This window comes from Lithobates pipiens, unplaced genomic scaffold (genome assembly GCF_037356315.1).
Source record: "Lithobates pipiens isolate NorthernLeopardFrog02 unplaced genomic scaffold, aLitPip1_a1.2 Scaffold_3, whole genome shotgun sequence".
Lineage (NCBI taxonomy): Eukaryota > Metazoa > Chordata > Amphibia > Anura > Ranidae > Lithobates > Lithobates pipiens.
This window is the reverse complement of record NW_027507790.1, coordinates 150,999,750-151,014,238: the sequence shown is the minus strand read 5'-3', so window position 1 is coordinate 151,014,238 and position 14,489 is coordinate 150,999,750. Positions and strand designations below refer to the sequence as shown.

Here is a 14,489-nt window from a genome sequence, read left to right as displayed (position 1 = left end):
GGAGGAGGATTGATTTACGTATGCCCCCAGATTTACATCTCCCAAAAGCATGCCTCAGCACAGGAATGTGAAGATTTACATCACTACATGCTGTGTTGTACAGGACAATGAGTGGGGCCATGAAACTACATGATTAAAGCATATATTGTGCAGGTGAAAAACACAAGGTGCAGGTAGGAAAGTAATTGAATGTGTAGCAATTTTGTCAAACGACTACAGAAAAACCTGTTCGAACTGGTGTGTATATATATATATATATATATATATATATATATATATATATATATATATATATATATATATATATATATATAAAAATTGTGTAAATATCCACTCCATTATGCCATATAGGCCTACCAGTAATGGACACCTAAGACCCACTATACTGCCTCTGTGTCAGTAAAGAAAGTAGTAATATCCCTGCACATGCAAGCATCAGATTACCTCTTTCCACTCAGCCCATGCTACCCTAAAATGTTTTAAGGCTCCAAATAAAGTCACAATTAATATGTTACCCACCTTGGATCTAGGATATACAAGTAACTGAGTACTGGACCAGTAGGTTGATTATCATTAACTATATGATACTTGGGAATCATAGAAGGGAAAAGTAATTACAACTGTCAACTTCAAAACATCAAAAACAAAAGTACATTAAGCTGGTTATGTTAAAAAAGTATCCACCCAATTTTAAGAGAGGAATTTACTGAATTACTGTTCATATGGAAAGAGCACAACAGAAGCTAATGTTCTCGGATTTTAAAAATCCAAACTGTAAAAGTTTAAAACTTATTTCACAGACATGAAAGCTTGCAGCCTATGTATGGAATTTTGGGTAAGTACTGAAAAGTGTATGTAGCTCTGTGTAAAAAAAGGTATCTTTTAGCTGCTGAATCATTTCCTACCAACCTTCATTCTGTCTGAGTACTTAAGGTTAAGGTCGGAAGAATTGTTTTAATGCTTTTTTTTTAAATTGCAACATGCATCCTCCATCAGTTCAGCATTGGTTTTAAAAATAGACCACTCACTTTTGTCAGAGAAACTAATCTAGTTCAGCACTGCATAGCAATGTAAGCTTATTCAGTTCAAAAAATTTTTACCAGAAAGACTCACCTCTAACATAATATTCCTATGGAAATGTTACAAAGAAAAAAAAAAAAAAAAAATTATATATATATATATATATATATATATATATATATATATATATTTATTTTTTTTTCATAAAATTCTTTTAAATTACAGGAGGAAATGCAAGCCTAACCACATCAATACTGGACACTTTCACCACCTTCTTGATCGCGCAATTGTCATTTAAAGAGTGACCACTGAAATCTGAAGATTGGCCTGGGCAGGAAGAAAGACTAAAAATTTAGAATTTTTTTTTTTTATAGTTATAAAGTTTTTTTCAAATAAGTAATTTTTCTTCTTTACTGATGTGCACTGATGCACACTGATAAGCTCTGATGGGGCTGCAATGATAATTAGGACACTGATTATCAGTGCCCTGATTATCAGTGTAAACAGTCTGCTGACAGCCTTGCCGGTTATTGGCACTCATTTCCTCACACATACAGAGCGCATGAGGAAAAGACTGCTGAAAATGGGCAAATCTGTTTTCATGTGATCAGCTCTGACACAGCGGTCACAGAATGCACCCGATGCATGCCGCAGGGTGTGGGGTTCTGAGAGGACATCTATGGATGCCCTCTCAGAACTGTAGTGCTGTAACCGTGGTACTGAAGTGGTTAAATCCAAAAAATTATATGGAAGTTTACTAATCCTTTTATGTGGTGTTTTAATTATTTGGCTTGCTATGGTGGCAGACACAAAAAGGGAGAAGACAACATTGCTGTTAGGGGACCCCCCCATTAAAAGAGGGTTCCAGGTCACTCTGTTTTTTTTTAAAGGTGTTTATTTAAAAATCTTTCCAACATACAGCATATAAAACAATCAGTATACATGGCGAATAGTCTCCCTCCAGAGGTGGTCACTCTGTTTAATACTATTGCACAGAGCAGGTAAGTATAACATATTTATTATCCTAATTTAAAAAAATGCCTTTAGAAACACTTTGGGACCTCAACACTGTAGGACCACAATACTAATAGAAAAGAAAATTAGGCACTTGTATATCATCTCTTTAGAATATAATGAGTAGAGGAAACCTTTGACTGCCTACCATTCATCAAAAATGTAGGAGAAAAACAAAAATGTTTTTGATATTTAAATGACAGGTGCTAAAGCTAATTCCACAATGACCAAACTGCAAAAAATAATAGAATGCATATAATCATAAAAACAATATAAGTCCAAACAAGGAGAAATATGCTTGAAAGAGATAAGGTGTTTATTTTCCCAACTGTTTTAAGAAATAAAAGTTGGTTCAAGTTAGAGCTAATTGCTTAGTGCCACCTTAGTGTCCTGTTATTGACTGTCCATTTCCTTCTCACTGGTAATCACAGACGAGGGATTTCATTTTGTTCAACAATTCAACATAATGACGAGTACTCCTTGTTTTTGCCTAAAACCCTTGCACTCTATTATGATTGCGAGATGAACGTTGGTGGTATACAACTTCTTTCTGCCCAAGGGTCTTTAACGCCTTAATAGTTGGAAATCTTCTGACCAGCAGGCTTTTATATTATTATTTTTTTTTTAAAAGATCTTCTAAAAGTGCAATAAGGAATAATTTAGCAGCTTCTAACCCATAACTAACCTTAAAAAGCATTCTCCGAGATGTAAATTTAGGACAAACCAACATTTAGAAAACAAAACTGATTTGTTAGGCAAACGGTTTGATGGCCAGGATGAAACAAACATGTTCAGGTCGTAGCTTTTTCAAAATGACCACAGTCTAAAATTTACCCCAGTGTGTGTGTTAGTCTGTATAATTGTGCTAGGTAAAAAAGCAAGCTCTTGTAGGGGTAGTGAATGAAGTTACAAATATATAATGCTACATATAAAGGGGAAGAGATAATCGTAAGGAGAGCTCAAATGTCTTTACTTCGGAGCAAAACTGTCATACACTTAAAAAATCAAATGCAACTGTTTTGTTATTAGTTTTAAAAATAGATGGAACATCCCAATGGGAAAGGGATCAACGATGTACTGTCAGTAATGAAAATTTCAGATTTTTGTGTAGTAAAACAAAGAACAAATTGAGCCAGAATTAAATGCAATATACACAGTATTTCTTCTATGAATTTTATGTACAATAACTTCCAGTGCCCTCCATTCTCTTTTTGATCCCCATTTAAAGTTATCTAACTATAGTCATTGATTACATGTAGCATTACCTTGTTGTCAAAGTCAAACATGTGTTCAGGGATGTCCAGGGGTGGACTGACAACTCATGGGGCCCCCGGGCAATAGGAGATTATGGGGCCACACAGTGTACACATACACAGTATACAATCACACAGTAAACACATACATGTTTTCTATTGGCTGAGAAGGTACTGGAGAGGTGGGGCAGCTATAATCTCAGGATTTTTACACCAAAAGGATGTCGGTAAGGGACATTTCAGAAACAGATGAAAAAAAAACACACAGATTTTTACATACTGTCCCTGGTTTTACTGAGGCTGGCAATCCTGATGGGGCCCACTAGTGGCTCGGGGCCCTCGGGCAGTGCCCGAGTGGCCAAATGGTCAGTTTGCCCCTGGAGATGTCTTATCTGCTTCATCTGGAGATTTTCAGAGTTTTACTTTATAAGAATTTAAAAACATGTTTAAAATTAGGCTTCTACCCTACCATGAAGCATCACTATTTCTCAAGTCACTTTCACAATCAGAATTATTAGCATGCACCTCCTACTTTTTTTTAGCAAATATGAGCATAGGAGCATACCCCATATGCAGGCAAATAGGGAACTCTTGTTTAATAATCCATATGCAGAGAAATAGATTACAAAACTGGACTCCAAAAATTAGGTCTACACATGTCTAATCTACATTTTGGTAACTTTGTTCAGCGTCCTAATTTTACTATCTGTGTATTTTTAAGGTAACATTAAATAAGAATATAAAAAAAACACTTTTTCTGGTAAAAAAACTAAATAAAAAAAAAAAAAAAAACTTAGGAGAGACCTAGGCTAGCTAGGTTATGGCTCATTTAGATTTAAATCCTAATAAAGGTCTTCTTTTAGACTGCTTTCACACTGAAAGCACCAGCCGTTAGCGCTAAATTGCGGCTGGTTTTAGCAGAACTTTAGCACTGTTTAAGCATGCTTTTGCGCCAATTTTGGCCAATAGCGAGCCACTTTTAGCCTCCCAAAAAGGGTTGAAAACTCCTGTTTTGCAATGCTTTCAAAGTACTTTTTAGGCCCTTTGAAAGCGCTGCCCAATCCAATGGACAAGGCGTTTTGGGAGCGCAAAATACAGCGCTCCCAACCCGCCCCAAAGATGCTGCTTGCAGGACTTTTCAGAACGTCGTGCAAGCGCACCGCCCGAGTGTGAAAAGCCACACTGGAATGAATGGGAGGCTGTTTTCAAGCACTTAGCAGAGGCTATTTCCAGTCCTAAAGTGCCTGAAAATCCACCCCAGTGTGAAAGGGGTCTTAGGGCTTGCACCCATCAAATTCTGGATGCTCTTAGAAGTGTCTCAAACTGATATCATTGACACCCAAATCTAGCCCAAAGTCTGTCAACATATGCCCCAAATCTGCTAACCCATTCATGTATAATATTTATCTCTCTTCCCTGAAGTCTATGAAACCCAATCAACAACTGCAAGATAATCACAATCCACAACATCAAAATATTTAATAAATCAGGTAGCCAAGCTCTCCAAATATTAAATTATTCCTTTATCTTCTGGGGGTGGAGCTATGTGGATAAAACCCAAATTAGATCTATACTTTAAGTGAATATTTGCTTTCTTACATATAATGAAAATATCTACCAATTAAAACATTCACCTTTTGCTAGGATTTCTTTATTAGAGGTTACATTGTACTTCCCGATATCTGATATTGCCTAGTCACTCATAGTTGTATATCTGCAGGGTCATCATCTAAAGATATTCTGCATCAACTGCTTCTGATGACAGCTATTCTCTGAAAAGCTATTTCTGAGCACTTTGACAGTTGGGGGCCTCACTATTGTGCTGTATATTATTCTTCTCAGGGCCTACTGGAGATGAACTCTGTACTTGAGGACATACAGCATAAGGATCTCCTTGCCTCTGTCATTCATTCCATTGTGCTTTCTTCCCTTTTCCCGCTGTCTTTTGACGCATCCTTGCTTAGTGGCACCTATACGCCTCTTACTGTCTGTTGATCATTGCTCCCTCCAGTCATCAGTTCACAATGCATAGCAATCAATACACATACAAGCAATGCTCTGCACCATAACCAAGTAGGCTGACTCCTTACTGAAAACATTGTGGAATAAGCCAAGATAGGTCAGTCTATCCTACACACAATATTAGCAACTGGTCTTCGGCCTTTGCTTGACATTACTTTAAGCAAAGCTGTTATAGTCTAGGTTTACTTTAGTATGCAACTGTGGGGAACAAATGTCCTTTTGCTTACTAATTCTTTTTTTTTTTTTTTTTTTCATTGGCCAAAAAGTGTTACTTTATGGACTAAAATAAAACCAATAAAAAAAAACTTAAAAAATAATCAGATTTGTATAATGACCTACCAGCTCCACAAATGCAAGTCCCCCGTAGCTGTGTGCCACAAAAAACACATGTTCTGCAGCTGCTTTTGAAATGAAGTTATCCCACACATATAACGCGTGTTCCTCTGGACTGCCATTCTCCTGCAATGATAGAAAACCTATAAGTACAGGATATTTAAATAACACTCATCTCCATACCCTTATTTTTATTTTTTTCTACGTGTACAGTATAGGCAGACCAAGCTGTCCAGCATAATTGATGGCAATAAAAGTTAAGAAAAAAAAAAACAATAAGTGCTTCAGCAGATGCTGCAATCGTTTTTTTTTTAAAGCAAAACTACTATAAGCACCCCGGCAGTATTATAGTCGTCCCTATCTGTGTCAATGACACTTTTGTTAGAAAAGGTAGATTGCATATAAACAAGGGCATTTCTATAACAAATCTTTACAATGCACTATTAACCACTTTCAGACCGGACCATTTTGCTGGCCAATGACCAGAGGTCTTTTTACAATTTGGCACTGCGCTGCTTTAACTGGTAATTGCGCGGTCATGCAATGTTGTACCCAAACAAAATTTGCGTCCTTTTCTTCCCACAAATAGAGCTTTCTTTTGATGGTGTTTGATTGCCTCTGCGATTTTTATTTTTTGCGATATAAACGTAAAAAGACCGCAAATTTTGAAAAAAAATGATATTTTCTACTTTTTGTTATTAGAAAAATCCAATAAACTCAATTTTAGTCATACATTTAGGCCAAAATGTATTCAGCCACATGTCTTTGGTTAAAAAAAAGTCAATAACTGTATATTTATTGGTTTGCGCAAAAGTTGTCACATCTACAAACTAAGGTACGTTTTCTGGAATTTACGCAGCTTTTAGTTTAGGACTGCCTATGTCATTTCTTGAGGTGCTAAAATGGCAGGGCAGTACAAAACCCCCCCAAATGACCCCATTTTGGAAAGTAGACCCCCTAAGGAAATTGATAAGTGGCATGTTGAGCCCATTGAATATTTTATTTTTTTGCCTCAAGCGATTGAATAATGACAAAAAATTTTTTTTTTTTTTTTTTTTTTTTTTTTTACACAAAGTTGTCACTAAATGATATATTGCTCACACATGCACCGAAAACCAAGCACCGCCTTCAGGCTTTCTAAGGGCGTAAATTTTTGATTTCACTTCTCACTACCTATTACAGTTTTGAAGGCCATAAAATGCTAAGATGGCACAAAACCCCCACAAATGACCCCATTTTAGAAAGTAGACACCCCAAGCTATTTGCTGAGAGGCATGTTGAGTCCATGGAATCTTTTATATTTTGCCACAAGTTGCGGGAAAATTACAAACGTTTTTTTTTTTTTTTTTTACACAAAGTTGTCACTAAATGATATATTGCTCACACATGCTATGGGCATATGTGAAATGACACCCCAAAATAAATTCTGCTGCTTCTCCTGAGTACGGGGATACCACATATGTGGGACTTTTTGGGAGCCTAGCCGCGTACGGGGCCCTGAAAACCAAGCACCGCCATCAGGCTTTCTAAGGGCGTAAATTTTTGATTTCACTTCTCACTACCTATTACAGTTTTGAAGGCCATAAAATGCCAAGATGGCACAAACCCCATTTTGGAAAGTAGACACCCCTAAATTTAGGGGTACACTAGTGAGACTAGGTAATAAATGGCGGGTGCCCTGAAACTATAAAAAAATAACTAACCAACCAGCGTCACCTGTAACAGTTATATGGTGATCACTGGTGAAAGGGTTAACTAGGGGGCAATCAGGGGGCTTTATGCGGTAGTATATGGGGGTCCCTGGCGCTATAAAAAGCTGCGGTGAACCTAAATACCTACCTGCCTAACTAGCGTCACCTGTGACACTAATACAGCGATCAGAAAAACGATCGCTTATTAGGCTGGGTTCACACTGGAGTGATGCGGGAATGCCACGAATCCGCAGCGGGTTCCCGCATCGCATGCCTCCCGGCGGCAGTTCACACTGCCCTATGCGAACTGCTGGGAGTGTCAGTGAAATGTTAATGACACCCCCAGATCAGTTCGCATATCGCAGTGCGATCTGCAAACTCGGATCGCATGGTGTGAACACCCATGCGATCAGATTCTGCTGCAGACCAAAAAAAGGGTCCCGTGCGAATTTGCGGCGGGTGCGGCGAATGGCTGAACTCGAATCGCACAGAGATCGGATGTGATTTGCACTGCAGTGCGGTGCGAATCACATCCGTTCTCATAAACGGCTGCAATGTGAACCCAGCCTTAGTGACACTGGCGACGGGGGGTGATCACGGGGTTAAACCTTTATTGGGGGGGTTAGGGGGGTACATTAGAACTAAAGGGGGCTAACCCTAACTGCCCTAACAGTTATTACAGTCACAAATGACACCAATGCAAAAAAAAAAAAATGCAATTGGTGTCACTGTGACTGGGGGGGCAGGGGTAATTGGGGGGTGATCGGGGGTAAAGGGGGGGTGTGAGTGTGCCTGGCATGTTCTACTGTGAAGTGTCGTGTTGGTGCAACTCACCGATCCTCTCTCCTCGGTGCCGGAACGAAAAATACCGACACGGAGGAGAGATTACATCACTTCCTCTCCTGTGTTTACATTACAGGAGAGGAAGTGATGCAATGCTTCACTCCCATTCGTCAGGAGCGATTGCGGGGGGGTGGCCATGAATGAATGGCTGCCCCCTCATCCCGGATCGCTCCTGCACGGATACCGACCGCCGCTGGCACCGGGGGGGGGGGGGCCCCACCCGCGGGAAGGCGGGGACGTACATGTACGCCCATATGCCTGCCCGTGCCATTCTGTCGACGTACATCGTCGTGCGGCGGTCGGCAAGTGGTTAAAGGATATCTAAACTCAAGAGCAAAAATGTTATGTATTGCAGATTACTAGTTCTTAGATGTGGTGGATGCACTGGTTTTCATTTTTGTGCTAACAATTTTTAGCAAGCAAAGAAAGTGCATGTTGATCCTTTCAGAAATGCATTGTCTCCTGTGAGCTGGTCAGAAAAAAACATCGTCTTATTTCCCTTTTAAGCTATCTTAAGTAATCTACTATCCCGCCAACCCCCTAACCCCCCCCCCCCCAAAAAAATAAAAAAAAAAATCAAATGGAGGTGAAGATGAATTTTTAGCCCAAATCAACTGTATTCTACTGTATAAGTTATTGATCATCATTTCAGGTAGCTATAGTGGGCCTAATACCTTTACTGTGGAGGCAGTTTATGCCCATATTTTATTTATGAATTTTTATATCTTTTTGAATAAACATATGTTTTATGGAATTTAATTGTGTGGTCTCCTATGCTGAGTTCATAAATTCCGATTTATATAGGCAAAGTCTTAACTATTTCAGCCCACAATTGTTTTTCTTTTATCTCCCTTTTAAGCCATGTTATGTAAACCAGTGGTTCTCAACCCTGTTCTCAAGTACCCCCAACAGGCCATGTTTGCAGGTTTTCCTTTAATTGCACAGGTGCTTTAAATCAGAGTCATATTCACACTGGGGCCATGCTTGCGGTAAAGCGCCGCTTCCAGATAAAAGTGGTCATGGCAGCGAATTCGCCACAAGGTCACTTTTATCGGGGGCGGGTGAGGGCCCCCTCCCGCTGTGCTCCGGTGGTCTCCACTGTTTACTGGAGCCACTGGTAGCAGGGGAGATGATAGGGTCCTATCTCCTGTTTGGCTGGCTGCTGAGTGAGGTGAAGATGGCCCCCACTTGGCTCCATAGCATTGACTGGCGGAAGCAACGTAAAAATGTCACTTATGCCAATGCTATTAAAAGGAGAATTTTTTTTTTTCAAATTACAATTTATTTTTATTTATTTTTGCATTTTTGTATGAGATCTAAGGTCTCATATTTAAGAGGTTCTGTTATGCTTTTTTTTTCTATTACAAGGGATGTTTACATTCCTTGTAATAGGAATAAAAGTGACCCCAATTTTTATTTTATTTTTTAAAGGACAGTGTCAAAATAAAAAATAAAAAGTGTAAAATAAATAATAATAAAAAAATGTAAAGCTCCCCATCCCGCCAAGCTCACGCGCAGAAGCGAACACATACGTGAGTAGCACCCGCATATGAAAACTGTGTTCAAACCCCACATGTGAGGTATCGCCATGATTGTTAGAGTGAGAGCAATAATTCTACACCTAGACCTCTTAACTCAAAACTGGTAACCTATAGAAATTCTTAAACTTCGCCTATGGAGTTTAAGGGTAAAAGTTTGTCTCCATTCCACAAGTGGGTGCAATTTTGAAGCGTGACATGTTGGGTATCAATTTACTCAGTGTAACATTATCTTTCACAATATAATGGACTACCTTCACTGTTGTCTTATTTTTTATTTAAAAAAGTGTATTAAAAAAAAAGTACGCTTGTAAGACCACTGCGCAAGTACGGTGTGACAAAGTATTGCAGCGATTGCCATTTTATTTTCTAGGGTGTTAGAAAAAAAAAAAAAAAATAATATATATATATATATATATATATATATATATATATATATATATATATATATATATATATATATATATATATATATATATATATATATATTTTCTAACACCCTAGAAAATAAAATGGCAATCGCTGCAATACTTTGTCACACCGTACTTGCGCAGTGGTCTTACAAGCGTACTTTTTTTTTAATACACTTTTTTAAATAAAAAATAAGACAACAGTGAAGGTAGGGGGGTTCTAAGTAATTTTCTAGCAATAAAACGAATTTTAACTTGTAAACACCAAATCTCAAAACAAAGCTCTGTCCTCAAGTGGTTAACCGTTTCTTTACCGGCTCACGTACTTTTAATGTGGCTTAGGCAGGGACGGTGGGACGATTTGTGTAAGCACACAAATCCCTGCTCTGTCAGGGGAGAGGAGACATATTGTTTGTTCCTACTAAGTAAAAAAAAAAAAAAAAAAAAAAAAAAAAAAAAAAAGTGACAAATTTTTTTTTCAAACAAAATCCATTATTTTTTTTTTTCTATTAATAGCACAATAAAAGCAATGGTCCTTTATAGTTTTCACAGAAAGAGACATAAGCCACCACCAGGAGGCAGTTCACAGGGACTCCAGGTGGCAGTCCTTACTACTGCGAGCACAGCTACCCACTGCAAAACACACACAAGATACTAACACTAAATGGTTAGTTCACCTTTAAAGGAAAAATGTAAAGTTGAACCAAAACTGGACACTGCCCACCCCCCAGTCACCACTGGAGCAACTGTGGGTGTGCTGAGAACTAGGCAACCTTGAAGGTAAGTACAGCAAAGACTGGAAGGGTGGGAAGGGTTTACATTTTTTCCATGAAGGTGAACACTTTAACTGCTTCCCGCCTGTCCTATAGTAAAAAGATGGGCAGGAGCACTGTTATCCTGGGTGAACATCATATGACGCCCCCCAGGATTGCTCCTTCTATTCATGCCTTTCATTGTGTACTATTGTGTTGATCTCTGTGATTGGTCAAAGTGATCACATGGGACAGACAGGGTCAATCACAGCCCATCTGTGCCATGTGATTAGCTGTGGTCAATCACAACTAATCATAATAGTGAACACTGAATTCATGAATTTCATTCAGAAAAAATGGTTGCGTATAACAGTGAAATTCACTGTTATAAGCAATCACAGTGTGTACAAAAAAATAAATAATGATCACCACCTCAGAGGAGGACAGTGTTACTACGGTATCACTGTATGTATTGCTCTGCTTACAGTATGTTAAAAAAATGTAAGTATTGAAAAAGAAAAATATATATATTTTCTTTTTACATATTGTCAGCAGTAAGGGTCCCTGATCACTGCCAGACCATTTATATGATGAAGCTGTACTGCATTGGTGACAGTATGTAAAAAAAATTAAAATGTGAAAATCTTTTTTTAAATGTCTTCATTTTCCAAAAAAATTATAACTTAAAAAAAAAAACAACGGGGTCATTTAGGGGATATTTGTACTGTCCTGCCATTTTTGGGACTCAAGAAGTGAAATGTCAGTACATCAGGATTGATAGATTTTCAGAAATACTATATATACTACGGTATATGTTTGTAGACTCTAAAATAATATACACTGATTTGGGTTATTTTTACCAAATAAATGTAGCAATATACATGTTGTCCTAAATTTATGAAGTAAGAGGATTTGTAAATGTTTATAACCAAAAAACATTTTTTTTCCTCAAAATTTTCAGTCTTTTTATTTAGCAAAAAATAAAAAACCCAGTGGTGATTAAATACCACCAAAATAAAGCTCTAATTGTACGAAAAATTATAACACGTTAATTTAGGTACAGTATTGCATTACCGCAGAATTGTCATTCAAAGTGTGACAGCTCTGAAAATTGGCCTGGGCAGGTAGGGGGTGAAGTGGCCAGTATTGAAGTGGTTAAAGAAAAACTAAAAGGCAAAACTTTTTTTTTTTCACTTTGGTGTCCCATAGCCAAAATAGTAAGTGATAGGACATCTTTCCAAAGTGAGGGAATTCCTGGTTGTCAACAAGATCACCAAGTGTGCCCAATTAGTAAATTCATTAGTAAATTCAAATTGTTTTCCTTTATATACTTATACTATAAACAAACATTTAAAAAAATAAAATAAACACACAAACTGTTTATATGAAAAATAGATTAAAGTAGACTACATGCTTTTGATACTTTAAGTTTTATCTCTCAATTTTAACTCTCTGCCACCTTCCTTTCCCCATGAAAATAAATTGGTGCTGACATTTAAAAATAAATAAAACATTTATTCTACAGTCGATTACTGAACAATCTGATGCATAAATGCTTAAAATCATTTACCATGTGGTCTTTGGAGAAAACAAGACAACATGGCTGCCTCCTATAAATTACATAATTTCATTTAAATGCTGGAAACATTTTACAGGCCAAAGTAAACACATATTTTGCTGTAAAAGTACAGCCTTATTAGATGCAATCTATAACATTTCTTAAATGTTTAGTTTTCCTTTATAGGTTGTAAAGAATGCACAAAGTTATTACATTTCTGACATTACCATACATAGATTAGTGGTGAAAATATATTGTTATGCTCGGCAGCCTCTAAAGGACAACAATTTGAATTTACTAATGTAATATTACAGTCATTAATTGTTAAATACCAAGTTAAAGAAATGCAGGAGACAAAGCCTTATCGACTGAAGCAGATTCCAACATCTCAGCACTCCAAGGTCTGCATTTATGATGGACTACCTGCGCTGATAACACATGGAATTATCTAAACAAAATTTGCATATTTGTGTAATTATTTCCTAAGGTTAATTAGCTGCTGCAAAGCAGTGCGCCCTTTGAGACTGCTTGCCGTGACAGGTTCACATACTTCTTGTACAGATGCCAAATGTGACAGATTCCCACTTATAGGCCGGACGCAGGAAACTTTAAGACTAGGTAAGCAAAGGAATTGTCTTTGAGATGCGTAAAGCTAAACAGCAGGAAGGAGAGAAGATGTCAATGTAGTGATTGGACTAAAGGTGCATCTTAGAATTTAAAGAAACAGATTATGTGAATCTAGATTTCTTTGCAGATATTTTCAACCAGGGCTTGTTTCAAAAATGTATAGGGACACAAAACTTTATAGTTAGTTAAAATGCTAATGAAGAAAATCTAACAAGTCAAAGTAGAATTATAGGCAAAACTTTTTTTTTCCATTTTGGTTAGTGCAAAGGAAGGTTATAGCCCGTCAGATTTTTGTTCGCCATCTTTCTTCTATTAGGGAGATTTACCTTCACTTCCTATCCTATAGCCAGACAGGAAGCGAGATAAAATCCCTGCAAATTAAAATAATTTCTTGTAACATGTAATATTTCAGCCTTTTTAGAGCATGATTTGCATTTTTCCGTAGACTCAAAGCCAACTAGAACAGTAACTAGAATAGGGTGGTTTATTAGCTTTTACATCTCGCATCCAGTCATGTTGATTGGGTAAGGATGCCTGTGATACCTGTGTGGTTATAAATACTAGGTTGTCTTCTGGACACTCATTAAAATTGAAGAAGTGGCATGGAGAAGCAACAAAGCATCAATACTATGACCTGGATAAATGAGCACCTGCACAGACACCTCAAAGTAAAGTTTCATAAACACAAGCTTCCCTCCATCCCCACAGCCTTGTGATTGTCTTTGATTGTGATTTTGCTTCATTCAAATCTAAATATGGCTTCCAGTCATATTCCAAAGCAATCAGGATGTTGTCCTCTATTCCTTGATGACTTAATTGTTGTTAATATCCCACAATACTGGCTAGAGAATCTGTCTACCGGACAACTATTAGTCATGCACTCCACAAATCTGGCCTTTATGAAAACGTGTCAAGAAGAAAGAAAACCATTGTTGAAAGAAAGCCATAAGAAGCCCTGTTTGCAAGAAGCCATGTGAGGGACACAGCAAACATGTGGAAAAGGGTGCTCCGGTCAGATGAGACCAAAATTTAACTTTTTGGGCTAAAAGCAAAACACTATGTGTGGTGTAAAATTAACACTACACATCACCCTGAACATACCATCCCTACCATAAAACATTGTGGTGGCAGCACCATGTTGTGGGGGTGCTGACCTTCAGCAGAGACAGAGAAGCTGGTCAGAGTTGATGGGAAGGTGGATGGAGCAAAATACAGGACAATCTTAGAAGAAAACCTGTTAAAGTCTGCAAAAAACGTAAAACTGGGGCGAAGATTTACCTTCCAGCAGAACAATGACCCTAAACATACTGCCAGAGCTACAATGGAATTGTTTAGATCAGGGGTCTCAAACTGGCGGCCCTCTAGCTGTTGCAAAACTACAATTCATGTCTCTGTCTGTGGGAGTAATGCTTGTAACTGTCAGCCTTG

General features: G+C 37.8%; 1 protein-coding gene across 3 annotated transcripts in view; it reads right to left on the bottom strand.

Moving 5' to 3' along the window:
• ARB2A (ARB2 cotranscriptional regulator A) overlaps positions 1-14,489 on the bottom strand; it is a 793,098-nt gene that overhangs the window by 325,140 nt on the left and 453,469 nt on the right. For all 3 annotated transcript variants that reach the window (XM_077462393.1, XM_077462395.1, XM_077462394.1), the window contains one exon: positions 5,649-5,768. In XM_077462393.1, coding sequence (XP_077318519.1) covers positions 5,649-5,768 — 120 coding nt within the window. The remainder of the gene's footprint in view (positions 1-5,648; positions 5,769-14,489) is intronic.